This window comes from Drosophila santomea, chromosome 3L, assembly GCF_016746245.2.
Source record: "Drosophila santomea strain STO CAGO 1482 chromosome 3L, Prin_Dsan_1.1, whole genome shotgun sequence".
Taxonomy (NCBI): domain Eukaryota; kingdom Metazoa; phylum Arthropoda; class Insecta; order Diptera; family Drosophilidae; genus Drosophila; species Drosophila santomea.
In genome coordinates this window covers 18,976,413-19,004,311 of record NC_053018.2, presented here as the reverse complement: position 1 = coordinate 19,004,311, position 27,899 = coordinate 18,976,413, and the positions used below count along the sequence as shown (strand labels likewise).

Genomic DNA, 27,899 nt, shown 5'->3' with positions numbered 1-27,899 from the left:
TTAGTTTTGATTTTTATTGCAAGTTGCCCATATACTCAGATCTAATAGCGCACCATTTTATCGCAGAGCTCCAGAATATGTCAGAATTTGGGCACGCCCCACTCATCGCGCCTTTCGGCAGACCAGTCCTCCCGTGCTTTTATTTTCATTCTTTCGCGATTTTTTGTTGATGTTTTTCTTGCACACTCTGTGCATTGTAGACATTCCGAAAATCGCTGGCGAAATTCTTTGGCGCATGCTTGGCAGCAAAGTTGCCAGTTGCCAGTTGCCAGTTGCCAGTTGCAACCAGTTGGCCGCTCGTTTTTCGCCTGGTCAAGTGGCTGGGACCTCGGCTGGTGGTGCGTTGGGGCATTGGCAGGCAGGACACCCCTGGTCCCAACCTCCCTTTCCTCATTCGCATCCGACGGTCTGACGGACTGGTTTGCCATTCGGCGGCGTTCTTGTTCTGCAGATTGTCATGGGAGATGTGAGGAGGACCGACCAGAACAATGGCACACTAAACCGAACTTAGGGCCCTGTTTGGGCCATAAATTCCGAAGTAAACTGTGACGTTTGAGCGGCAGGTATCCCCACAGATACACTAACACAAGGTCGTTTCGCTGGCAGTACGAGTGATTAGTGCGGCTGAGCTTCTTGCTCGGTTCCTGGCTGGTCATTGAACCAAGCCATTAGCGACTCCTACGCTCCTTGTCCGATTGGGAAAGCACAGTAGCCAACTACGAGCAGTGCAAATTACAGGCAGAATGCGGCAGGAGGCAGGAGGCAGAAGGGAGGCGGGAAAAGAGGAAGAGGACCAAACCTGTCGGGGCCATGGAAATTCCTATGCGGAGGTTCACAGTTGCGATTCGGGGGCCAGCGTGTGCCAAGCCCACGAGCTTCGTTTCGGCCATAACAAGAGCAGGCCCTGGCCCGCAAAGGCAGTACAAAAAGTACAAGAAGTAGAAAATCGCCGAGCGTAAATAACTCATAGATAATAATGGCCGGGCATTTGCAGTCCATGCGCGCAAAACAAAAGACTTAGGACACGAACTCGCTTGGCCGAAGGAGTCGCAGTCGGCAGCATGCAGCAGGCAGTCGTCATGTAACCAGGGCCAAAAAAAACCAAAACAAGATCAACTGGTTTGAGATACTTACTCAAAGTGGCTGCAGGCACGGCTCTCCCAGAGACTCAGTATACTGAGAGAGCCGATCTCGCAGACCTGTTGAGTGCGACTCTTATTCCGATTCCGCGTCCGAGTCCGAGTCCAAGACCTCGTCTATTGCGCGTGCCTTCGGTGGATTGGGTCGCTGGTCGCTCAATCGTTGCTCTGTAAAATACTTTTACCCAAAGAAGTTTCAGTTGTGTTTTTGACTTTTCGCCGTGCAGAACGATTCTCCTCCAGCGGTCGGTTGTTTTGGTTGGTTTTGCCTCAATATGGCACCCCGTCTTGCCGTCCTGCCGTCTCTCCCACTCAGATTCTCTGGTTGAGCGTAGCCGTGTAATATGCGCGAAAAGTTGTTTTCGGTATATAGTCAGAATTCGCATACATCCGGAGAGTACATTTTCCTGTTAGCCGAAAACCTGCCGAAATAAAAAGAAAAGAATTCGAGGAAAATAAAAATAACTCTAGCCGTGTGAGTAAGTGTGTGTGTGTTGTTGTGCCAGTGCTTCACATGTATGTGAGTGGGCGAAATGCCATGCAAATGTTGATCCTGTTGCCATTGCCTCTCGCTACTCCGCAGTAGGTGAAAGTAAAGCAATTTGTTTAATTAATTGCACGCAAGCTATTTCTCAAAGTGAGCCCAGATAGCCGGAGTCAAGCGATTACTGTGCCAAGTTTGAGCAACCGAATTAAGCAAACCCAATCAACTAAATAATCGTCTGCAAGTTAAGTCCACTTTGCCCCAGGATCAACTATTGGATTAATCACTAACGCCTGTCAAAAGGGATCTATAATAATTGGAATATTCAAAAAGGTGAGCTGCCATTGAATGTATTACATAAATATTTACAAATATTTACGAATATCACAGGGTTTCAATACATTTTAGCGTTTGGCAAGAATTGGGTATACAAATTAGCATAGTGTTAAAGCTTAAGTAAGGTTTACATCTTGTTGTCTTTCCGATTCGTTCTGCAAAAATGAAGTCAAGTAGCTTACCACACCTAAAAACGGAAACCTAATGAGTTAATTATTGCGCTTAACTGTAAATAAAAAATATGGAATAAATTTGCTAAAAAGAAGCTTCCTATTCATATCAGCCTGGGTCAAATCTATGCAAATGCGATCGTTTTCAGCGGTGGAGTGGAAATTATGCTAAGACCCGCTTGGGAAGATCATTTTTGGTTTGTGATTTGATTTCTGTGTCGCAACCCATTTTCCATTCGAAGTGTGGATTCCGAATCGATTTTTTTGGTGGAAAGGCGGGATCTGACAAAACATTTAGCAATAAGCCGAAGTTATGTGTGTTTACGAATACTTTTAACTAGTTTTTCCTTGTTCTGCTTTAAAGTGGACAACAAACAAGCTCGTAAGTTCAAGCACACAAACATAAATAAGCACACGTATGCATATTTACGTGTTTGTAAGAGATCGAATGGGTTTCTGTATATTCACCCATGGTTGAGGTGTTTTTATTGACTTTAGCTTTGGCGTTGACACCTTTGCAGCTTTGTTTACGATCTGAATGGAACTAAAACAAAAAGGAATAGGGGCGAAAATAGTTAATTGCAATTAACTCTTTCTAAGCAGTATTAAATTTGTTTAAAAGCGCTTGTTTCAAAAGATAATTATTTGGATTTTTCCTCTTTTTTGTTTACATTTATTGTAATTGTAAGTAAAAATAGTCTTTTCTTCTTTTTCTGCATATCTCCCACTAACTCAGTTACGGCTATCTGATAATCGAGCTAAAAAACGACGATATATCCATGGAATTAACACAGTTCTACACAGTTGACACTTTCAAGTAGCTCTTCTTTTAATACACTTCGAATACACCCCACTAAAAGCAAAATATAAGCAAAAAATAAGCAAAATAAAAAACTACGATATATCCATGGGATTAACACAGTTCTACACAGTTGACACTTTCAAGTAGCTCTTCTTTTAATACACTTCGAATACACCCCACTAAAAGCAAAATACACTTTTTGTTGCTTGAATCAGCAACTCAACCGAAAAAAGCTTAGAGACCTACGACCAGGCACAGCTGCCTCCGAGAACTGTGGAATGCCGCAGCGAAGTGGACGGCTGATTCGGGGGGAATCAGGAGGCCAACAAAGCCGCTCGTGCCGACACACCTGACAAGCGAGTCAAAAGCAATCGCCGGACCGCATTTTGAGCCCGGACATTATTGATACATTATGGGGCCATTTTATAGGGCCGCCATGGGAAACAGGGGGAGATATGCCCACTGTGTTGGTTAGATAGCAGTTTGTGGATGGAGAGTGCGACCCCTGGTCACAGAGTCGGAGGTGAGTGTAAGTGGTCTTTGCCCCACTTCGGGTTGTCACTGTCACTGGGCCACTGGTGAAGGGAATGAGCGGGTGGAGGCAGGGCTGGATGCAGGGCGTGTCCCATTGTCTTCCGTTAAGCCAATTGTCCATTAAGACCAGAGCCCCAACTCGCCGGTTGCATAAGCCCGGCAGAGAGTATTTTATTTCACTGTCAGTTGTCACTGCGATGAAAAATTGTCTTAATGTTTTCCTTCGCTTATTGGTATTTGGCCCCTTGCTGACATCACGTGACAGCGAAAACAGCGACTTCGCCGATCGCTGGTTCGGTGGCATTTTTGGCTTCGAACAAATAATTTAAATGTCAATGGGCGACTCCAGCCGAATAACCAGCTCACTGGCCGATCCAGTTCCCAATTCACGAGAAGTCGAGACCCCAGACCCCATACCCCATACCCAAAACCCAAAACCCAAGATCGGAGCCAACCAATCCAATATCAACCAGGTGACCCAATTCCGGGCAGACACTGCAGCAGCCACGCCAGAAAATCACTTTCTCTCCGGCACATCAAGTTCTGGGCACCAGCGGGGCCCAACTTCGACCTCGTCTCGATCGCAATTAAGAGAAAATTTAATTTTGAATTTATTAAGGCAAATAAGCCGGGGATGGTAGCTCGAAATGCCGAATGACGTGCGTGTCTCTTTTGACACAAATCAAAATTCTTCCACATGCAATGAACTCAGAACGAAGAGGAGATAATTACGGCACTCGACAGTTCTTCAGAGGCCCAACGAGATCGCCGTATTGGCCTTGGGTACTTGCCAAAAGAAATTCGAAATCAAATTAAGATCAACAGGTTCTGCATCCCGCCCCCGGGCGTCGAATTCATCTCGATTGAGTCAGATTAAATATTTGATATTCTAAGACCCAAAATATTACACTATAGCTAGATTCAAATGAGAACAAATGATCAATTCAACTTTTATTTATTTAAAACTTATGACTCTTTTACTTCTAAGGAAGTTACTAAGCCCATGCCTCGTGCCATCTAATGAAATCGATATTTTTTTATTCCCTACAATTTTATAAATGGCAGGCTTGTGTAAATGGAAATTTACATACAAAGTATTGGATATTCCAGTTCACACATTCCCAGCAAGATTGAACTCAGTGGGCATCGGGCCACTTGAAATTTGTTCGCTGTTTACCTTTTACTCGATGGATGGAAACAGAAGAAACTCCAAATGGCAGGCCGAGTATCGGTTACAAAACGATTCAATTTCTTGCTGCCTCACGGGCTTACTCACCATAGAACGAAATAGTTGGAGGATCGGTGATCGGCTATCATTGAGCGTCTGAGAGTTTGTTTGTTTTGGGCCATTTTAAAACGCGCTAGTGCCCCTGGCCAAAAAGATGCCCTCGAATGCGGAGAGAGCACCGAATGGAGACAATCAGAAATCGGAAATCAGATACCTTTTATTTTTATTTGCCACATAGGCCATCCAGGAATACCAACGAAATACCAGCGATAAATTCACCGATGAAATAACACAGATTTAGATAACAAACGCAGCCGCTTGTAAGCTTCCCCTGGAATTCTGGTCTCCTCACATTTGTTTTCATTCCTATATTTTCGTGGTTGGCAACTTGCCACCGCGACCATCCATAAATGGCTAATGACAATGGATTAGCATAAGCTGTGCAATTAATCTTTGTAACAAGTGGAAACCGAAGCAAACCAAGTCGAGCTGTAGCCCCCAAAACCAGATAGAAACAACTAATACTTCAGGGCATGAAACTATTGGAAATTTCAGCGAAGATCTTTTGTATGATTAATGAATGGAGCGAACCGAGGCGATGAGCACGACAATCTAGTAGGATTCCTAAGCCAAGAGGTATATGTCCCGCTTTATTATGCAAATTTCCATTAAGGGCGTAGAAGGCCGCATCTATTAGTGTCGGATCTGTGGTCAAAATGAAAATATGAAAATACGCCACCTGACCATCGAACCCGGTTCGGAATCAGAATGGGAATTAGAATCGTACTTCTCACCGGGATTTGGATTCCAAGATGCAGTCATCGTTGCATATTAATGTGCCAGAGCAAACTTCAAGCAGTTAGTCGTATGGTCGGCATATTAATTATGAAATTTCATGTATGTGCGTGTGGGTATTTTTGTATCTTTCGAATCGGCCTTTCACTTTGGAATGCGGTAGCTGGCGAAGAAGGGGGAAAATCACTCATCGGGCACAAGATATGCCAAAAAGGTAAATATTCGAGTAGCGACGAAAGTTGTGGAAAAGAACGTTCTCTATTAAAGGGTTTGAAGTGATTTCAAAATGTTAATTTTTCAGTCTTAGAGGTATTAACGGAATAATATTGATCTGTTCATAACATTAACTTTCTTCCGCATACCTTTCATAAGATTGTGTATAATCAACACCAAGTACACCAATGATACAAAGTAATCATACGCTGATGGTGGAAACTTATCCAAGGGCATATTGAGATCGTTTTGGTCCTCCCTCCTGATACCTGGAACTCGTATAAAACTCTGTTATACATCGGAAATGCTAGATGCAAAGCAGTGAGAAGCAAAACTTGATCGGATACATTGACAGTTCGTTGGAGCGCCATAAACTCGGCTATGTGATATCAATTTGCACCAACTTCTCGGAGATCACAGCGCTTTCTCGCCGGAGACGGAATCGTGGCCATAAATCTAGCAGCCAACAGGCCGATGGGCCGGGAACACAAGAATGAAGTCGACTAATGCCATTTAAAATGCGGCAGCTTAGCTGCCATTTATATGGTATCAATCGGTGCTCCTTTCCTTTCCGATGCTCGATTATTGGGTATCAAGCCCGGCTGGAATAATTAATGCGCCGCCTGGAACGAAGACATAAAGACATAAAGTAAAACTCAAAACTAACAAAGCCCAAACGAAAACAGTTAAAAAGAAATCTCAGATCGAGATGACCCCATTCAGCTGTATTCTGATAAGGGGTCACGTAGCAAATGAGCTGGTAAGCCCTAGGATTGGACCTATTTTGGCCCATTCGAAATAGCAACCCGCAGAGAGCGGAAAAAATCTTAAAGCTGCGCAAAAATGATTAAAATGGCTTGCCCAATGAAACAAGGTCAAAACGATCGGTTGGAGTGCCTAAGCTCGAGCTCAACCTCATTTATCACGATCGTTTATATGGGGGAGGTTTATATAATATGTGGGATGCTTGGCGTGATTCACTCGAGTGCTCTTTCAGAGCCAACAACTTGTTTTCACTTAGAGGCAGTTGAATTTAATGGGTTGTCTTATGCAGTCCATTAGTTTTTATTTTACTTGGCAAATAAAGTAAGCCAATAAAGACATCTAGTTTGTTGCCGGGCCCATATATGAATCATAGCTCCAAATTACTTGTAACCTGCTGGGATGCCTACATTATTATATAGCATCCTCACCTACCAGCATCATCAACGGCATCGCAGTCTCCCATTTCCCTTGCCATTACGATGCTTGGACACTTCCGATAAGATCGCTTTCAGCGTTCAATAGAAAAGCTAAATAGCACAGAGACCAAGTTCAAGGGAACCTCTGCTCTTTACCGGGAAATGGACGATAAGAAAACCAGCTGCTGCAGAGGGAAAATGTTTTCCTTTTTTCCTGCCAGGCTGAAATGTCTGACATTACGCAGGCAAAAAGCATTTCCAGCGAAATGAAATCGAACGGCATTGATTGCATGCCAATGTGGCTCCAAAGTTCTTGATCGACACCTGCGCCAGACGACGACGACGATCCATCAGACGGGCTCCAGTCCGACGACGACGACGACTGAAATTCGCAGCCAGATCCAGATCCAGATTCAGATTCAGACCCAGGCCGAACCAGACCGGTGACCATTTATAGAGCAACTGGCCACTAGCAAGACGATCAACAGACTCTCAATCTGCCATGCCAATGACGCAAAACACGCAATGGCCCGAGACTACTTCTCCTAGCTTTCTCTGCTCCGCTGAGGGGCAGCTCCGCGTTAATTATTATGGGCAGAGGAAGTGGCGACGACGTCGACGGCGACTAATTGCACCGGGGCTCTTCCATTCGGAGGGATGCCCCTGCTTTGCAACTAGCCACCATGGCATACTATTGAAAGGAAGATATACAGCTGAAAATCGAACATATCTGTTAAGGATGTTTTTCTTATTCAAATACGTGCTTAATACAACATTAATATTTGCTCCTCGGGAACGAATATATTAAACAATATTAATAGTTTACATTTTGAGTTTTTCAGTTATTGATTTTGCACGAGAAAACAATTTTTAATTTTTAACAGATTAAGGGAAATTTTACTTCTAGGTTTTCTCATATCCTTTGAAATAGTATAGTAGTATTCCCTCACTACACTATTTAATGGAATCGTTTGTTTGCTTTACAGTTTGCAGAGCCGGAAAATGCAGCATCTGGAACTGTGAGCTTCGACTGGCTGGAAAGACGAAGAAGAGGTAGCCAAACGCTCGGACTCGCAGACAGCATGCCCACTCGCCACAATTGGGACTCCGAGCGTGTGGGCGTGGCACATCTGGCCGGGGCTCTCAGCCCACTTTGCATAACCGATGCCAACCATGAGATACTGCGGCCGAAGCCGCGAAGGTGAGTTCGCTGCCTAGGTCTTTTTATTTTTCAAAGCCATAACGTACACAGCTAATGCATGCATCGAACATATGAGATGTCCGGCAATGATTTACTCCTTTGATATGGAATATTTGTTATTCTAAATCATTCAGCTGCATTTTGAGCCCTAGGGGATAATGCTAAATAATTACTTGGGTTTTCCGTACCTACCTTTTTAATGTGATCAGTGTATTACGAGTATAACGCATGTGTCTGTGATGAGGAATTTTTAAATAGTTTTATTAAAGCGACGAATCCGTACATGCAGTACTAGTGCCATAACATTGCAATTAAACATATAAATAATATAACCAAACCTCTTACTTATCGCGGGAGGATTAACAACAAAATCTCAAACATCGAGGGGGTCTTTAAAGCTGTCCAATTGTTTTGGCAAAGCCCTTTCCTTTAAGCCTTTTTAGAGGGCTGGCAAAGAGTAGGCGTCTTGCCAGCATGTAATTTGTAAACTAAGCTACATGGGATGGGTATCAGCCATAGCTGCAGTGGCTTTCGGCTGGCATAAATAAAATACCAACAACTTATTAAACAAATATGAAACAACTTATTAAAGAAACATTTAGAATATTTTACCCTAATATACATATATTATGACCTTCCATTTTTAATAATGGTTGATTTTGTGTTTCATTACATATATTCACGTCATAAAAATGTTCTTTTAGTAACAAACTTTTATTCTACACATTTAGGGTAAGAAATATTACGGCTGTATTATAGATCTGTAAATACCAACTGTTCCAGAAAAGATCGTGCTTAAGCGCCACCTAGATTTGGTATACGGAACCTGGGAAGGTACACGGATTTAACAGCGTGCGCCATCTGGCCGTAGGTTTCTCAAGCATAGCTGGTGTACCGGCTATCCGATAGGTGGCATTATTTCAAATAACTTCAACATTTTAAACAGTTCAAATTCGTACCTAATTTAAATTTGAAGACAATAACATAAACTCCGTACCCACTTTTAAGAGGGTAAAATATGACATTAGGGCAATATTTAGGGGGATGATGATCCAAAGGTCTGGAATTGCTTAAGAAAGTAAATGAAAAGTTTGTGAGCAAATAAATGTATTCTATTACCAATTCTAAATAAGTATATTGGATAATTCTATTCGTTATTTAACTCCTTTTATGATTATTACTCGAGTGTATAACTATTTTTAGATGTCTGTGACAAGAAGGATGTTTCTGCTCCGTTGGAGTACCTCAAATATTTGCCCCTCTGGTTACGTATTGTGTTTCAAGCGCCAGTCCAGTCTCTTAGAAGCTTAGAAGCTCCAACAGCTTCAGACAGAGCCACAATGGCCGCTATTTTTGGAGTTGGTCACTTGCATGCATAATTGTGCACGACAGCGTGAAGTGAGGCGCTTTTGGGCGGGGAAAGAGTGTAGGTTGAACGGACAATAAACTTTTATTCTCGGCCGAGAGACCAACTTCTTTTCGGAAGTGGAACATGAGCAGCTACGAGGAAAAGAAGTTGGACGAGGCGTGTGTGGCTGGGGCAGAATAGCGGACGCTAGACGATTTTCGGAAATAATAATGGATTGCTTGTGTGTTTGCTACGATCTTCTTGGCTTCTTGGTCGCTGGGCCAAACGGGAACGATCCGTCTGCGATTCGTTTTCGCATTGTGAAGCCGGTCAAGGTTAATTTGGAAAATATTAGAGCCACATCTCTGCCGTTCTCCGACAGCAGAAGATTGCCCCGGATGTGTGCCACAAAAAGTAGATGGGCCTGCTTTACGACCGCATCTACTCAGGTAGAGATGAATAATTATTAAATGCGGGCCTGGCCCAGAGACTCGACTATACACAACTAATTCAATTAAAACAAGACTATAGCTGAGCTTGAGATACATTTAGAGCTACGGACAAATACAGATACAAATGAAGATAGAAACAAACGAGGCTGCGGCTGAAGGTTTTAGCTCTTTCCTCGCAAAGTTCAAGCTCGATTGAGAAATCGGATGGCGGAGTCAGACAATTGCCGATCGAAATCTGGCCGCCCTCCAGGAAACTGAAATATGACTGGCATTTACGAAACTTTATTGTGGCGCGCTTCTCTCTTGCAGGCAATTAAAAGTCCGAAATGCGAGTAACAACAAACAAATGACAGTCGGTGTATTTCACACAACAAACGAAAGTGAAAATCACAAAATGTGAATAATTAGCAGGGCCCAACAATACGGCGAATAAAATAATAATAGCTAACGAACTGAAATAGGAAAAATGTACGAAAAATTCGCTACAATTGCTGCAGCGAAGCAGCAGCAGCAGCAGCAGCAGCAACAATTTGTAGCCAACAAAGTCAATGACAATGGCCACGCGGAGGGCAGACCCATCTGCGAGGGCAACAAACTTGATACACTTACTGGAACTCCCACCTCCCCGATCTCCGAATCGTAGTACCTATCGTCGTGGCATCTTCAATTCGGAGGTAATTTGAACGCAGCATTAAAGCTGGCACAAGAAATAATGCGACGACGTGGGGCAAGTGAAAATGTTGTTACCTTTTTACCTTTCCGCGACTTTCTTTACGGCCACAGGTACAGATACAGATACAGATAGAGATACGGCTATCTGTGAGATACTCCGCGGCGTTTGTCAAAAAAATACCTACTTGGCCAACTAAGTAATCGCCATCAAAACACTCGACTCGACTCGCCGCAGCCCAAAGCCGCAAATACCAAGAGATCAGAGACAATTTGGGCTGCGAAAGTGTGGGAGATATTTGGGGGCGTCAGCTGTTTTCGGAATTGGAGCAGCCTGTTGATAGATCTGGATGGACAGGCAGGCGGCCAATTAAGTCGGGGAAGCTGCCGTCGAGGAAGACTCTGTCTTCAAACGGAAGCAAAGTCAGTCGGTACATCTCCATCTCCATCTCCATCTTCATCTGCAGCCTCATCTGCAGCCTCATCATCATCTGCCACTTCGCAGCTTCTTCAATTGGCTTTTGAATTGGGGATGTGGTTGAATGCGGAAATCCCCACAGTAGTCGCAGCATATTTAACTCTAATCAGGTAGATGCGATGATATGATAGGGCCGAAAGCACTCGCAGAAGGTAGCAATTTGTCAGATGTTGGGGTTTCATAACAGTTACAGCCAATTGCCGTGTCACTGATGGTGTCGGGATATATGCGTCTTGAGTATATCATTTGGGAGACACACAGGTGCGGAGTGTAAACTAACCGGGATTGATTGGGCTGTGGGGTATAATTCCCAGCGAATATGGCATTATTATCCTTGACTCAATAGCTGAAATCATGTCCAAGTGGTAGCTCGGTTAGTTCTCTAACTGACAGCTTACGGCGACAGACTTAAAGTTTATTAAACAGTTTCTAAGCTCTCCAATAACTTTTCTATAAATCCAAATTTTGTAATTCCCACTTTTCCCAGGCCGATCGAAAACATGACTCAGCCCAAAAGAAGTTTGGCTTGAGCAATCCATGTCTATCACATTTTGGTAAATCTTCCAAGGGAAAATGGAAAATGGGGAACACAAGTGAAATTGAAATCCTCTAACAGCAAGTATCTGGCTTGAGTGTTTGGGCTTGGCTTGAGGCTTTAATATATTAGGCTAACCTTGCTTCTCACAACTCGCAGATATTTTTGCGAGGTAAAGATTATTAATGATCTCGCTGGAAGACCTGGTTCTAATGATCTGCAATCTAAGCCGAAAACAGAAAACAGAAAACAGAATACAGAAAACCGAAAACCATTTCCTGTCTAATACTGTCAGGCATGAAAAACGAAAGTACCTCAAACCTCATTAGTCGGGTGACACAGATATATGCTGGATATATGTACATATATACATCGCCGATACCAACGGGTGGGGCTGGGCCATATTCCTCCTCTCTACTTTCTGGTGAGTTGCATTTGCCGCCTTTGTCCAGTTTTTCCAGCCGTTTTCGGTGTTTTTCTCCTTCGCGGCCAAGTTGTTTTATAAACACGCGAATATTACATTAAACCTTTTGGTGTAGTTTTTGGTTTTTGTGTTTCTGTGCCGTTTTTTTATTTTGGGGGTCTTTTTAGTGCGGCGTATGAAGCTCCGCCTAATGGGCGTAAGCATATTTATGGCCTGTCATTACTTTTCCGTAAATTAAACTTTTTAATGCGAAAATTGCTCGGAGTGTAATTTTTTTAATAATCCACCTGGCTTAGAAACCCAAACCCAAACAGCCGGCGGCCACTGAAGAAAGTTATTGTGCAATCGGACCGTAGAAAGATTCATAGAGCATTTGTTTCGGTTTTCCGTATTACGTGGGCGTTCAATGCCCGATTTTCATTCGGGGATTTCGGTATTTGGATCATACGACCGAGGCTTTCTAATTGCAATTGCCATGCGCGTATGTCAGTGGCTGTGAATGGGATTATATTTGGGTCTGTGGCTTCGGACCGCTCCCATTTACCACCATTCAATTCTTCATCCACAAAAGAGAAGCTTCTACCACCGCGGCGGTCGAAATCATGGTTTCGTATCGGAAAAACAAAAGGCTAACCCCAAGAAACCGTTAAGTCAGCGTGCCTGGGCTTGTATAAATCATTAGGAGCAGGTTACGCTCGGCAATTTATTTGCTCCACACATGAGATGTATCTTGTAGATGTATCTCGAAGCCTACGCACGTCTGCCCATGCTCGGATCTCAAACCTCAGAGGTCTCAGCTCAGAACCTGGCTGATTTTCTATCTTGGAAGCGGGCAATCCCGTGCTGGAAGGAAGCTGGCAAAACGATCTGATAAGTGCTGGATTGTATAACCTTCGTGTGCTGGGTGGTGCTGTGAGCTGTGAGCTGTGTGCTGTGTGCTGTGGAGCTGAGGTGCTATGCTCCCTTGGCCCCGCCAAACAGTTATACGTAATTAAATTCAGAGCAGGGCTCGCCACCTGAGTTGGCAGCCACTTTGGCCAGTCACTTCGCTAGAGATGGCAAAGTATGTGATCAACCACATAGTTGAACCTCTTTTAGCTGCAGGAGTAAAAACAGTGATTAAAAGCTATATAATGGGTTGATATTCAATACTTAAGTTCTGTTTATCTTAACTTGACAAGTAAAATGATATTAATAATAACTTATATAAGCTGTATCTTCAACTTCAGTTTCTGCGTTTCTCAATTTTCCATTCTCCTGTTGAAAATTTCACCGCTGAGCATCTCTGCCGCCGATCGCAGTGATTTTGATTTTTTGAAAAAGGCAAGCGGGAAAAATGAAAAATGAAAAAGAAAACTCACTGACGCTGCTCCAGTACATCTAGTACAACGCTCGGCGTCCAAAGTGAGCCCCCAAAGCTGGCTGATGTAGCTGTTGCTGAGGTTGTTTCTGCGCCGCTGGCGGCTGTGGATGTCAAATGTTGGTGCAGACCCATTGTTTTGGTCACACAGCTGAGAAGCAAATGGAAAAATTACCCAAGCCGATAGAGCCGAAGACCCGAAGACCCTCCATGCAAGGTGGCCTCATCCCCGGAACCCTGCAACCCGGATCCCCCCGCAGGCCCAAGCCGCGCTGTGAAAATGAGGAAAAACAGATACCGCCGCCGCCGACAATGACTAAGCAGCGCAGTCGACTTCTGCGCCGGCGCAGCTGGCTGCGAGCTGGGGCTCAGACCGAATCCGAGCTTCCAATTCAGTCGAGCTTCAGTACCAGACGGGAGCGAACGGTTTTTGATAGTCGGCGGGTCCGGATTTCGGGCACACAGCTTTGGATGCGAAGTTTCGGCCGCGGATGGATGAACACCGAAAAGCTAGGACAGTTTATAATTTGCATAATTACCATTGTTACCAGTGCGACAGTGAAATGGAAAACATCATACTGGCAGAAGAAGAAGCTAACTGTGCTCAAAGAAATTTTTTAAAATATTAAAACCCATTGAAATGTAGAAAATAACATAGTTTTGTGCTGAAGAAAAAGCAGATGTGCCTAAGAGATCCCGATTAGTGACGCATAAGTGAACAAGTTAAATGTTTCTGCTACCAAAAACCATCACAAGATATTTCGAGAATTATTAATATTTCCTTTAAAAGAAATTTGTAAATATAACATGCAAATAATATAATATAATATAACATAATATAATAAGTTAGCCCGAAAGGGGTAATTCTCTGTGAAAGTATCTGAAATGAAACCAAAGCGAAACTAAAAGCAGCATGTATTGCACCAAAGATTGCACCTGCAGCCTGTGTCGCGAGTTACGAGGATACAAGCCCAGTGGCAAGAAGGTGGCTCCTTCACCGCCCACTTTGTTCAGCAGGATGCTGAACGACAACTTCATCCTGCGACGCCGCGGCATCTCCCTTAAGAACTTCCAGCCACAATCGCTGAGGAACAGCGAAATGCTGGCCCAGCAGATGCCGGTGCCACGCCCCCCGCAGACGCCCTCGCCCACGCCCATCGAGGAGCTGCCGGACTGGGCGACGGAGGATTCGCCGCGGACCAAGAAGCCCAACCACAAAGTGGTCATCTACTTCGGCGATTCCATCCACCGCGGTGGCCAGCAATCGCCGCTGCCCTCGCCCAAGGAACTCCACTCGCAGCTGCTGCAAGAGATGTCCCAGAAACTGAAGACCGGCGTGGCGGAGGAGGCCCAACCGGCAGTGGAAAAGGGGAAGAAGGTGCAGCAGGTGCAGCAGGTGCAGCAGGTGGAGGGGAAACCGGAGACTGGCCCGCCAGCGAATGACGAACTGCCGCCCTACATTGAGAGCGTGCAGAACGGCGTAATTAATATCAGAATTGAAGGCAATTACCGGCGAGCCAGTGCGCTGGTGGAAACGGTGGCAAAGCCCACTCTGGCCGTGGTGGGTCCAACGAAATCCGAGTCCGATGCAGCCGTCGGTGATAATGACGATGGTAGTGCGGATGATGACTGCGACGACCCTGGCCAAGATGAGGCAGAGACAGACTCGTGCGACTGGAGCTACGTCCAGGAGTGGCGGAGGGCGGCGAAACGGTACTGGGAACTCTTCAGATCTTAAGCTATTATTAATTATTTTCTGCTCCCCAATTCCATTTTACATTTCTATCCATGTTGCACTGCTGCAATTCTTTTGTGAAAGTCGGGGAAAAGGGATTTCGTCTGGGCGTAGAATTGTCCTTTTGATTGGCAAAAAGGAAAGTAACATCGTTTGGGCGTCCGAGTCTCGACGTTCATGTGGACACACAGACGGACTCGGATAGTGATCCTGGTCAAAAATATATATACTTTTCACAATCGAGAACGCTTTCTTTTACCTGTAACATACCTATGATCGAGTAGCTCTGAGTAAAACACTCTTATTCGCCAATTAATACAAAGTTAACCAAGACTACAAAACCCAGTCAAAGAATCATTATAGGGAACAAATTAACTTCGAATGTTCGTTTTAATGAACTCCATTAGAACAGATGTTGTATTTATATCTCATAATATTTAGATACAGATCGTGAGGTTATCGTACAAGCTCCATAGATGAGTTTTAGGAAATGGATCGGTTCTGTGGGAAATATAACTACGGGCTGCAATGCAAAAAATGCCATATTAGCTCTTAAATAATTTTTAGCTTCTTGCTTTAAATATAAAACTAAATCGATGAACAAACAAGGCAAATATTTATGCAAACAGAAATCCAAAGGTCACTGCACGGTGACTAAAGACCACGAAATATTCAAGTTCAGAATAAGATCATTATAACAGTACTCAGAAGAAATTCAAAGCACCACTCATAAATCGCATTTAGCACAGAACATTGTTTAGATCTTAAATATCTGTACTAAAGACATATTGTCGAAAAGACAATAAAGATCTCAGCATTTGAAATTTAGGTCAATCAGAGCTCAAGTTACAGCATAGACTGTCAAAGGGATGGGCAAAATTTGAATAATAACGAGCCCAAAAAGAATGAAAAATCAAAAGACTTTTTCGCATGCAAATGAAAAATCGTAACTGGCTTTTAATATCGCTTTGTATTTGAAGTTGGCAACCCAGTTAGAAGATGATGGTCATAAACGCAAAAAGAAATGTGAGAACGAATCGTGGAGACGAAGATCAACCCACTTCTAGACTCCAGTCATGCGGCGATATCTTCTTCTTAATATTACTTCAATCGTGGGTCCTAGACATTTTTAAGTTCTTTAATCGACGAAGTTCTCGACTATGAACAACTTTACTTACATATGTATATATACACAGAATATAACTACGTTCCAGTTTTCCTACTGGGACTACTGCACTAATCAGGTGTGAGGTTGGGCTCGTGGCTAACTAGAAGATGGTCAAGACTGTGTTGACAAAGATTAGCAGAGATTTCTCGCTGCCCGTTAGTAAAATCCATTGTTTAATTTGGCTGGCATTCTTTCTGCTTTAAAGAGCTGAGGAATTTTAATGAGTTGCATCATTTATGGGACTGAAAATGGGTCAGCTTTAATTTAGAAGCTTAGCCATGGTTTTACTTTTGATTTTGTGGATACAGCTATTCCTTTAATTTGCTCTTTTCCATGAGTATTAAAACCATTTTTGATTTCTTATGACTTAATTATTTTTCACTTTACTTAAGCAGACATAATTATTCACAATGATCTTAATGTGAATCCTTTAGAATCCGTCCTCTATCTATGAGTAACCATTATCAATCACACACTAACCTTATTTTACTTAACTCCTTCCAGACCCACTGGCAACTTGCCGCCCAACTTTGGCCAGCACCAGCCTCCCAGCCAAGTGACAGGCCTGCCCCCAGTGCCCCCGCCGCAGATGCAGTCGCCCCACCAGGTGCAGAGCCAGCTACCCCCCTCGCAGACGCCGCTGTCGTCTCAGAAAGGATTGTCGTTGGCCATGGCCACTCCGGCTCCCAGAGTGTTCAAGGAGCTGGCCCAGCAGCCGAGCAAGGGGCTGCCCCTCAAGATGGTGGCCTCATCCTCGTCCTGCAGTGGCGGACAGGCGAACTCGTCCTGCAAGATGCCGTCACCACTGGCCGCCTCAAAGGCGCTGATTCCACAGAGGGCAGTGGCTGGTCCGGCGCGACTCACGGTCCAGAGTACGCCCGTAAAGTCGCAGCCACCGCAACTGAGTGGGAGCCTGAGCCAGAGCCAAAGCCAGGGCCAGAGCCAGGTCTCGCCCAGCAGACATACTTTGGGCATACCCACCACAGGCGGAAATCCCACGCCGCCCAGGATCCACCAGCATGACCAGTTCCGGGCGCTGCAGCGGGTGCAGGAGTGCCACAGTTCTTCGGACGAGAACCGCAGCTCCGGACACGCCAGCATGTCGGATACCGGTGGCCACAGCTCCTCGCCCGCGGGGGGCATGACCTTGGGTCCGTTGCCCGAGGATCGCCTGGCGGCGGGAGTCACCAACAGGAGCACCCGATCGCGGCGGCATCGTGGAATCATGCCGGGCGGAAAAGCTCCGTGGAGCGGCACCGGACTGGAGGACATCAAGCTGGCCATGCTCACACTGCGCTCCCAAACCAGCAGCAGCACCTACAGCAGCCTGAGCGCCGGATCGGAGAGCTCTGAGCCCGCTCGTCGCCTGGGCAGATACTCTTCGCTGGAGACGGTGGTGACCAGCACCAGTGCTGACGAGTTCGTGTGGGTGGACTCGCACAACCGGCTAGTGGAGCTGCAGCATCCGCCGTGGAGCCAGCAGTGCATCCTGAAGGTCCTGAGGAACGGACGCTGCCAGCAGCAGGCTGAGCACCTGGCCGTAGAGGCGGTTTCCCGCCTCGGCTATCTGCTGCAGCGGGCGCTGGTGAGGATCGCCCGCGAGATCCAACGATTCTCGGCCGGAGTGGGTCTCTGCTCCAAGCAGGAGGTGGTCGGAGCCCTGCGGGTGGTGCTCAGCTCCTCGCTGGCGGACTCCTGCACAAAGGCGTGCCTCAGGTCCGCCGCCATGTTTGCGGTTCCCGGAGAGAGCGCACTGAAGCAGAGCAAGTCCGCACGGGCGGGCCTCCAATTGTCCGTGGGGCGCTTCTATCGCTGGATGACGGACGCCAGGCTGGGCAAATTCATCCACGAGTACGCCGCCGTGTATCTGTGCGCCGGTATCGAGAATCTGCTGGAGGAGATTGCCCTCCAGTGCAACGGGAGCACGGCGGCCGCTTTAGATCAAAGTATTGCCAGTTCCGGGGATGTGTGGGGACTGCTTCAGCCTTTCGCCCATCTAAACGCGGGAAGAGTGGCCAGTGGCGCCTTGGCTCTGCCCAGGTGGGCCAACTCCTTGGATCAAGTTATTGCCAGGTATTTACTTCCAACCTTTCTGGCAACGGCTTTTATTATACCAGTTACTTGTAGAGTAAAAGGGTATATTAGACTTGTTGAAAAATATGTAACAGGAAGATGGAAGCGTTTGCGACCGCGATAAGTATATATATTCTTGTCAGGATCACTAACCGAACCGATCTAGTCATGTCCCTCCGCCTGTCCGTCCAACTTTCCGTGCTTCCGTATGAACGATGTTATATCAGGGGATGTTATATAGAGGATACAAAATTGTGGCGGAGTGATGGGAGCAAACGAAATGTCTTATCCAATTATTATTAATTTATTATTATTCATAATTTTCTTATTTCATGTGTACCAGCTCCGGTGACTTTCGAGGTCATCTAGCCACCTGTGTGGGCAGCATAAGGGAGCTGAAGGAGAAGGCCCTTCGCACCCAGCAGGAGTTCCAGTTGGCCGCCGCCCTGTCCGGATCCGCTCTGGCGGCCCTCTTCTACTTCATGCGCTGCTCGCAGCTGGAGCACACGGAACTTCTCGCCGCCTCGGGCTGCCATTCTGGGCAGGCTCAAGCAGCTGCTCCAGGCGGAGGAACCTCCTCCGCGGGCCACCACGTCCAGGAGTTGTGCTACGAGCGAGCCTACGTGGTGCTACCTCCACTGGCCGAGTGGTTGAGGGTGGCTGCAGCTCACGCCGAGCACCGGAATGCCATGATGATTGACAAGGATGACGTGATGCAGGCCGCCAGATTGCTCCTTCCCGGAGTGGACTGTCCCATAAGGCCGGTGGCGCACGACGAGGAGCTGCCCACCAAGAAGACTCACTTCAACACTGCACCCACTGTCAGCTCCACGGGCACGGGAACGGGCAGCAGTAGCTGCAGTTCCCCGGTGGTCAGTGGGATTGGCATCGGAATCGGAGAGGACACCTCTGAGCTAGGCAGGCGAGCCACAATTGGAGTGGCGTTCAAGGTAAGTGCGTTCTGCGACATAATCTTCTAACTGCGGTGAAGAGCTCATCTGTAATTCAATGTACACTCTTCTACCTAAACATGAGAAAATGCGATAGTCGAGTTTCCCGACTATCTGATACCCGATATTACAGAGCTAGTGGAAGATTTTCACATTTTTCTAGAATTTTTATAGAATTAGGAAAAGAGAATAAATTAAAAATAAATAAAAAAAATAAAAATAAGTAAAACAAGAGAGAACGCTATAGTCGAGATGACCGACTATCTGATACCCGTTACTCAGTTAGTGGAAGTGCGAAGGAGAGTCTTCAACACTGACAGTTTTTGGCGGTTTGTGGGCGTTAGAGTAAGCGTGGCAAAAAGTTTTTTTTTGGCAAATCGATAGAAATTTACAAGACTAATACCAAAATGAAAAAATATTAAAACATTTTTCAAAAGTGTGTGCGTCTGTGTCTCTGAAATTAGCATACTGAATCAAAACATTCTAGCTTTAATAGTTCCTGAAATCGAGGCTTATGTATATACGGACAGTCAGACGGACAGACGGACATGGTCAGTTCGACTCGGCTAGTGATGCTGATGAAGAATATACGTACATATGCGTTTATAATCGAACGTCTATGTAAATTCCTTCCGCAGCTACTGCTGACTGGTAGGGCGGAATTGTTGGCCCAGGCGGCACAGCTACTGCCGCCCACCACGCGGTACGACACCCAGAACAGCGCTGGGCTGACCGCTCTGATGATCGCCAGCATCCGAAATGATGAAGTGGCACTGCACGCTCTCCTGGACGCGGGATGCGATCCGAATGTTGAGGTGCCCCCTGCGGGAAGCGCCGGCTACCCGGCTATCCAGCCGGACACCCAGCACTGGACTGCTCTGAGCTTCGCCGCCAGCAGGGCCAACTACGTGGCGCTGAGGATCCTTCTGGAAAGGGGCGGTAAGGTGGAGGGCGGGGCCAGGAGCAGCGAGGAGAAGTGCACCCTGACCCCCCTGCAGTTGGCAGCCGGCACTGGCAACCTGGAGATCGTGGCATTGCTGCTGGCCCACGGTGCCAATGCCTTTTTGTCCACGCAGCAGAAGGATTCACTGTGCTTCGCAGGATCCGCGCAGAAGGGTTGCTTCTGCGCCATTTCAGTGGCTGCTGCCCACGGACACCGATCGTGCCTCCGCAAGCTGCTCACCCACCCCGTTTCTCCTGGAACGAGGGATGTACTCTCTCTGGAGGAGATGCTGGCCGAGGGCGATGTGGGCGGAGTGAGGGGAGCAAGTGGTCCCGGAGGAGCCGGAGGACCAAACAGTGCCAGTGCCAGTGGAAACATCGAGGACATTCTGCCGCTGCTCAACAAGACGCAGATCAAGCGACTCCAGGAGGCCATGTACCACAGTGCCGAGAATAATCATTTGGGTGAGTTTAGTTGGAACAATGTTTTATATAAAAATGGGTATATGTTACGCGTAAGTCGTTGCTTACAATAATTATAGATATATATTAAATATAATAAATATTTCCAATAATACCCAATAATACACAAAAGTTCCCGTATTTACCAGAACCGAAAAGTTAGCTGGTTGCGATACCATTTGCGATACCATTTGCAATTCTAATTAAACCGCTACCATTGACCGCTAAATTAATTCAATCTGGTTTTAATGGCTCGCAAATTCATTTGATCGGTTTAGGATTGTTTGGAAATTAGACTAAATAAAATAAAATCAGGTCTAGATACGTTAAAACAATTTTGCTTACAAGGTGTTTGCTTTTTTTGTGTTTCACGAGAAATGAATTCTTGTTTAGCAGATATGTTCAATTTTTGCGTACTTGCATACAATTAATAGCGCTCCGGTTCCTTTTTGGCAGATATAACCATTGAACTGCGGAAACTGGGGGTTCCATGGACCCTCCATTGCTGGATGCACGCCCTGTCGGCGGCCCACGACTTGCGACTGGACGCGGTCATAGACCAGTTGCTCCAAGACTTCCTGCAAGTGTGTCCCGACGACTACAGCGCCCAGTTCGTGAGCGAGTGCCTCCCTCTGCTGTTCAACATTTTCCGGAACAAGAACGAGGGCACCACCCTCCTCCTGGCGGACATCTTTGCCACCTGTTTCGGCTGGGAGACATTGCCTCCGGTGAAGGAACAACCGCCGATGCAGCCCGTCCAGGGCTCCCGCATCGATCCCAAGTTCGTTAACAATCCGGAACTAAGCGACGTGACCTTCAGGTGGGTGTGACTTCAATTTAACACAACTTATTCTAGTACAAAGTGGGTCAACTGCTAAACATTAATTTAATAATATTCGAAAATAGGTGAAATACCATCCCCTACTTTTGATTGCTCTAAACAATCCAATTTTTTAACTTTGAATTGCAGAGTGGAGGGCAAGATCTTCTACGGACACAAGATCGTCCTGGTCACCGCATCGCCTCGCTTCCAAAGCATGCTGAGCTCCAAACTGAGCGAGGGCAGTTCCACGCCCACGGTGCAGATCAACGACATACGCTACCACATCTTCCAGCTGGTGATGCAGTTCCTCTACTGCGGCGGCTGCAGCTCCTTGGACGTGGCCCACGGCGATGTGCTGGAGCTGATGGCGGCGGCAAGCTTCTTCCAGCTGGAGGGACTGCTGCGCTACACGGAGGCACGCTGCTCGGAAATGGTCGATGTGGACAATGTGGTGGCGATGTACATTCACGCCAAGGTGGGACTGCTAATGGCATAGATTCGTATTTGCCGGTGATCCTGAATGGTTTGCTTTTCCAGGTCTACAATGCCAATCGGCTGCTGGAGTTTTGCCAGTGCTTCCTGCTCCAGAATATGGTGGCCCTGCTCACCTACGACGACTCCGTGAAGCGTCTCCTGTTCGCCAAGAAGATCCCCAACCACGACGTGCTCGCCGGTCTGCTGCAGACGCTTCAGAATCGCCTGAAGGCCCGGAAGCCCAACTCGGGTGGTGGTCTGGTCAACTCCTACCGATCGCCACCGGTCACGCCCGTGAAAAAGTGAAGGAGCTCTGCTCCCACTTGCTTGACGGAATCGAATTCTTATTTATTGCATTGTTTTTAATTTAATCTCTGAGCTCTTATGTATTATAATAGTGCCCCTGCCCGCCCCGACGTCCTTGCCCCCTTCCTAGTTGTATTTTTGTATTTTCAAGTTGTTCAGCGCACTGTTAACCTTTACGAACCCCAGGATGGCCGAGCAGGCGGTCCTCTAGCTATTATTGGTAGTTGAAATTGTTTCTGCATTAAATGAAGGAAGTAAAATTATATCTAACAACATTTTCATTTGAACGGAGGCAGCACTCGAATGGTAAATCACCTTTAAGCCAATATGTATATGGTTATTGAAGATCCCGAGATCTTTGCAATTATATACCGATGCTTCTTCTAAATACCAGAACAAAACCAACTAGATTCTATATCACGTGCTTGTTTATTAGACCTTAGGAGGCTTATCGTAATCAAGATCTGGCTGGGACACCTGTTCGCTGACCTGCTTGGCGGCCAGCGAAATCTGGGGCAGAATGGCACCGCCCTCGGGCACAAATCCATGGTCATCGGCCTTGTAGGTGACGGTTACCTCCTGCCCGTTGGCATCGAAGTAGGAGTAGGAGCCGCTGATCTCCAGGTACTCGTTCTCAGTGCCCTGGTTCCTGACCACGGCCTCCTCCCGTCTGTGGGTGCCATCCTCGCCGAGGTAGGAGAAGTTGTACGATCCATCCTCGTGCTTTTCGTGAGATGATTCGAGAATTGCCACCGGTGGCTGGGCGGTGGATGAGCCGTGCTCCACCGGAGCACTCAGAACGACGGCCATGGAAAGGGCCAGGAAGACGATGATCTGGAATAATGGTTTTGGAATGGGCTAGTCCTTGGAGTGATCGTCTCTCGGTGGCGCGTTACTCACAGTCTTGAACATGCTGCTGTCTGGATGGGAAGCTGACTTTGAATTGACTGTGAGTGAGGGAAGACGGCTATTTATATTGCCAAAAATGAAGTGGATTTGGAATTGCTGGTCGTCTTGTTTACCGGTTATCGTCCAACATCCAGACACTCGCTTACATACACACCATATGTACATGAGTCCATATGAGTCCAGGGGTATTTACTTGAAACCCGTTCTAAGAATTAATTAAAGAGCGAGCTTCTTGCCCAAGCCCATCTGCCATCTCCCATCTCCCATCTCCCACTGCAATTTCGAATCTCGGCCTGCAATTTGAGGTTCCTAATTTATGTTCGACCCCGGATCAGGGTCTCACTTACTCATCTCTGTAATGGTAACATTCAAAGGGGTATAGGGGTAAAGTATAAGATGTTTTGCATTCAATTAATACGACCACCAAAAATATTCTCTTTTACATTGGCGGCAATTGAGCAATATAAAATGAAGAAATTATTTCTGAGATGGAGATTATTTCCTCCACATGTGCTTCATTTTTGGTACTATTTCGTTGCCCTGGCCACTTTTCATTACAATGTTTGAGTTCCAGCTGCTTTTGGGCATTTTCCAGATTCGATTTTTCTCGAACGCCAACACGCCGGGAAGTCGATTTTCCGCTGGCAATTGTTTACACGAAAACTATAAACAAAGCAAACACACGGCGTCCGTCGCCGCGCTTTGCCCCCATTGATGTTATTTTTGGCCACTGGGCATGAGGCGGCACTAAATCCTCCATCCTCTGCAGCCGACCATACTATGTGCCTTCCAGCCGGTCAGATGGAGATGTAGATGTAGATGCTGGGGGCCCCATATGATGGAGATGGAAAAGGGGGCGGTAATGGGATGGAGATGGAGATGGGGATGGAGATGGGATGGGTGGATGAGCAGGGGCAGAAAACTTAAAGGTGCCACATACGCATCGTTCGATTTGGATGCGGTCCGATTCCTGGCATTCTGTTTATGCAACAATAAATTTTACATTTAACGTTCGATACATTTGCAGTGCAACAGCAATGTCGAAAATGCCCGATTTGGATGAGAATTGAATCCACTGGCGGCGGGCGAAGCAATTTGTTAGCTTTCGCATGTACGGGGAATCTGGCAAATATTGTTTCTTTGTTCTGGTTGTGTTATAATTAATTATATATCGAAATCCTAAATTCCGTTTGAGTGGTGAGCAATTGAAAAAATTATTAAGCACATGAGTGATGGCACGATTTTAAGTTTCCTCTGCTTTGGCTTTTGATTTCAAAATGTACCAATGAATGTGAACACGTATTCCAAAATGTTGTAATTTTAGGAAATTAGTCATTGGGTGTTGTCCTCTTTGTGTTTCGATACTCAATGCATTTTTATAAGCTATTTCCAAATAATTTTTAGTTCGATTCTAACATACCTGCACTAAAAGTTTCGTTGCCATTTCATTTACCGAAAGATCATTAAAATAGAACAAAGCTCCTGAGAAAACATGAAGGGTTCTATCTTTAAACTTATTTAGAGTTCCGTGGCTTTGGCGACTTTTTGTTAGATGCTAATGATGCTAATTTTGACGATAATGATTGCAGATGAGCCGCAAAATGAGTTGCATGCGTCGTTGAGTCAGTTGACTTTGATTAGTCAGATAAAATATGTATATCCTCGAAATACTTACCCACACTTGAGGGTATACCACTACTACCCATACTATGCAGCTTGATCACCTGCAAATCGATGGTCAAACTCATAGTAAATACGCCTTTTTCCCTTTCCTGTCGTTGTTGAAATGAAACGCCAGTAAGCGGAAAAAGACAAATCGACTAGAATTTGTGTATCCACTTTTCACATACCGATCCGCACACATGGCACCGTGATGAGATTGCTTCTTGTTTGGGAATTGAATTAATTTAATTTGGTTCGATTGATTTATGGTCCAATCTGTGCTCTGGAAAACTGTGCCAAGAGGCGGCTCTGCTGCCGTCTAATGATCGAGAGTCTATATGCACGCCATACGAAAATAGTTTTATTTTTATAACTGTGTGCTGGTTTGGTTTCTTTTTTTTATGGACTTCCCCCACATACGCAATGGACGACCAAGATGATGATGATGATGTTGATGGCATCTGCCAATGCACACAGCTGTCTTCCGATGCCAACTAACCGTCTATATAGTACATGGGTATATATCTATTCATCTATAGAGATATCTGGGCAAGGAAGTTGTAAACCACTCGGGAGGAGGCTGTCCATTAGGTTGTGATTTGTACCACGGGGTCGGCAATTAAGACCGCCATCCAAATACCCCGGCTCCGGAATCCGGCTCCTCAAGAGACAAAGACCGCGAAAAATGTGGGAAAAGTCGCGAAGATAATGCAGAAAATGAACGGCCAAGGGTGGCGGGTTGGCTGGGAAAGCCGGGAAATCGGCAGGGTGGGATAAACAAAAACGACGACATGCCAAATGAAACGGGCCAAACTTTCGGCAGTCGCATAACAAAAAGACTGGGAAAATGGGCGGACGTGCGAGTATGTATGGGGTATAAGGTATGGGGAATGGGGTATGGGGTAAATAAATAAAACCGAAACTGAAAATTATGAAAAACAGGCGGCCGTAGTAGGTTGAAATGGCCGCCAGCGACACGAGTGGATTTTTGGATTTTTAAATATTTTTAGCCGAACGGCAGAGGCGAATATTTTGCCAGTCGAGTGGGATATTGGAAAGATGAAAAATTATTGCCACAGTGTGTGCGTGTGTGTTTGTGTGTGTTTGTGTGTGGGTGTGTGGGTGTGTATCTGTGTGGGTGGGGTTCATCTGGGGACCTGGCAACAGGCACCGAATAACGCCCACTTCTGTGGGGAGAGTTCGAAACGGATCCTGTTCCGGGAATCCTATTTTCCAGCACTGAGCACTGTTCTCTATTAACTTTTAACATTACTTTGAATATTTGAAACGAGGTAAAATTATTTGTTTTTTTTTGGATTTCCTTTGGTGGATGTACTTTTCTTGTAGTACTTTCTAGTTTCCCGATCGCCTTTGGAATGTCTTGAAATCTTGAAAGCCAACCGTACACGCTGACGCTTCGCGACGCACTGCACCTACGCTCCAAAATTTTGAAAACTCAAAGACATTTAGAAAATTCTATTCACGAAATGAATGGACGTGGAAGCGGGACGGCACTGTTCGGCTAGAAAGAGAGGGCCCAGAGAATTGAAAAGAGAGGGAGAGAGCTGATCCGAACCATCCCATACGATCCCACACGATCCCGTCCGATCGCCAGCCAAGGAGCCAGGCAATTTATGCTGCTGCTCAATGGCAGCAGACCCACTCCGCCCACTCCACTCCACTCCAATCCGCCACTCCACCCACCCACGCCCCCTGGGATAGAAAAGTCCGTGTCTAAAATGGGACGAAAAGGAAGGAAAGCAGGGGGAAGTCGAACCGATGAGTGCAGTTCGGCGTCAAAGTTCAAGCGCTGTTAGCAGTCGAGCGGGAGGAATTCTACACATTTCCATGATCGGCTGTTTAGTCTAAACATGGCTGCAGCCACACCCAGTCTTCCAGCCACATCCCCACTCGGGGACCAGGTCCGTGTCCGCACGGGTACGGGTACGGGTGTGGGTGTGGGTCTTGGTCGTGGTCTTACTCAGCCGGTGTATCCATCCGTTGGCTGGGGGAAAATAAACAACAAAGGGGGAAACACACACGAAAAGTAGAGAGCAGCGAGTATGAACAATTTTATTCTCTAAACATTCCTGGATGTTTATGTTTTCCCCTTTTCTCGGGCGGAACTCGGGGTGCTCAAGTGCTGGGCCTCCGCTGAAACAAGATTCCGAATAGATTCTAAAACGCTTGGCTAGGAATCCCGTTCTCGGTTTCCAGTTTTTAGTTTTCCGAACTGAAAGACCGTCCCTCCCGCTTTTCCATTTAACTTTCTCTCACATTGTAAACATTTCACTTGACGCTTGATGCTAAATTTAACATTTTCGCCTTCGGACAAGGCAAAACAGGCAAATAAATTACGGAAATAAACAAAATGAGAAACAGCATCGGCAACAAAAACCTAAAGTTACCTGTGCTTCGGATTGCGGTTCCTTTTATCGCTGGAGAACTTCAAAACCAGAAACTAAATGTGTTGAGTGGAAATGGGAAATGCATGGGTGGCAAAAGGGCAGGAAAACTAAACTCACGCCTGGGTTCGGAGGAGGTCGATCTGCTTGGAACTCTAATGCGGATGGATAACTGGCTGAATCCTCCCTAAAATGATGTAATTTAATGGCCACACATAAGTACGTTTGCTTTTCAAGAGGCAATAGGTAATGATTCAATCAACATTGAATCACTGTTGAATTGCACAGCTTTCGTCAGATATGACTTCTGAACATAAATGTACAGAAAACCTTTACCCCAATATACGAATATATAATCTTTGTGTATTCTGGCGAATGAAAAATATATAGTCCGAACTAAATATTAATAATATCATATCGCGCTAGCCTATTGATTTAGATGAACTTGAAACACACTGATGGCAATCAAATCGAATAGAAATATTAACAATTTCGTCTGAACTATGATAGGCAAATTTTTTATGACAGATTACTTTAATAGTAAATATGCGTATTACGGGTAGAAAATAGGTTGAAAAGAAAAAACAAGAGAGAACGCTACAGTCGAGTTCCCCGACTATCTGATACCCGTTACTCAGTTA

General features: G+C 45.8%; 2 protein-coding genes across 6 annotated transcripts; one reads left to right on the top strand and one right to left on the bottom strand.

The window, feature by feature from the left end:
• Positions 1-1,347: 1,347 nt before the first annotated feature.
• LOC120449563 (ankyrin repeat and BTB/POZ domain-containing protein 2) lies at positions 1,348-22,545 on the top strand. 3 transcript variants are annotated; one of them, XM_039632114.1, is made up of 8 exons: positions 1,348-1,956; positions 7,869-8,083; positions 16,757-18,325; positions 18,669-19,275; positions 19,914-20,682; positions 21,136-21,499; positions 21,650-21,977; positions 22,040-22,545. In XM_039632114.1, the coding sequence occupies exons 2-8, from the start codon at positions 7,965-7,967 to the stop codon at positions 22,280-22,282; spliced, it is 3,999 nt and encodes a 1,332-aa protein (XP_039488048.1). In that variant the 5' UTR covers positions 1,348-1,956; positions 7,869-7,964; the 3' UTR covers positions 22,283-22,545. The 3 variants fall into 3 exon arrangements, with proteins under 3 accessions (XP_039488048.1, XP_039488049.1, XP_039488047.1); XM_039632115.1 differs by lacking the exons at positions 1,348-1,956; positions 7,869-8,083 and adding an exon at positions 11,864-11,989; XM_039632113.1 differs by lacking the exons at positions 1,348-1,956; positions 7,869-8,083 and adding an exon at positions 14,263-15,062.
• A 147-nt stretch (positions 22,546-22,692) lies between these two features.
• Positions 22,693-24,903, bottom strand: LOC120448881 (larval cuticle protein LCP-17). 3 transcript variants are annotated; one of them, XM_039631098.1, is made up of 4 exons: positions 24,867-24,903; positions 23,305-23,544; positions 23,183-23,249; positions 22,693-23,116 (listed from the first exon to the last, which is right to left on the bottom strand). In XM_039631098.1, the coding sequence occupies exons 2-4, from the start codon at positions 23,319-23,321 to the stop codon at positions 22,715-22,717; spliced, it is 486 nt and encodes a 161-aa protein (XP_039487032.1). In that variant the 5' UTR covers positions 23,322-23,544; positions 24,867-24,903; the 3' UTR covers positions 22,693-22,714. The 3 variants fall into 3 exon arrangements, with proteins under 3 accessions (XP_039487032.1, XP_039487029.1, XP_039487030.1); XM_039631095.2 differs by having other exon boundaries at positions 23,183-23,544; positions 24,867-24,888; XM_039631096.1 differs by lacking the exon at positions 24,867-24,903 and having other exon boundaries at positions 23,183-23,566.
• Between the last annotated feature and the right edge of the window lie 2,996 nt (positions 24,904-27,899).

Excerpts from the sequence above, each read along its gene's own strand:
- LOC120449563 (XM_039632113.1), top strand. The coding sequence starts at position 14,263 with ATGTATTGCACCAAAGATTGCACCTGCAGCCTGTGTCGCGAGTTACGA. Across the intron at positions 15,063-16,756 it reads TGGCGGAGGGCGGCGAAACG|ACCCACTGGCAACTTGCCGC; the intron begins GTACTGGGAACT and ends AACTCCTTCCAG. Across the intron at positions 21,500-21,649 it reads CTAAGCGACGTGACCTTCAG|AGTGGAGGGCAAGATCTTCT; the intron begins GTGGGTGTGACT and ends TTTGAATTGCAG.
- LOC120448881 (XM_039631095.2), bottom strand. The coding sequence starts at position 23,356 with ATGTACATATGGTGTGTATGTAAGCGAGTGTCTGGATGTTGGACGATA. Across the intron at positions 23,117-23,182 it reads ACAGCAGCATGTTCAAGACT|ATCATCGTCTTCCTGGCCCT; the intron begins GTGAGTAACGCG and ends CCATTATTCCAG.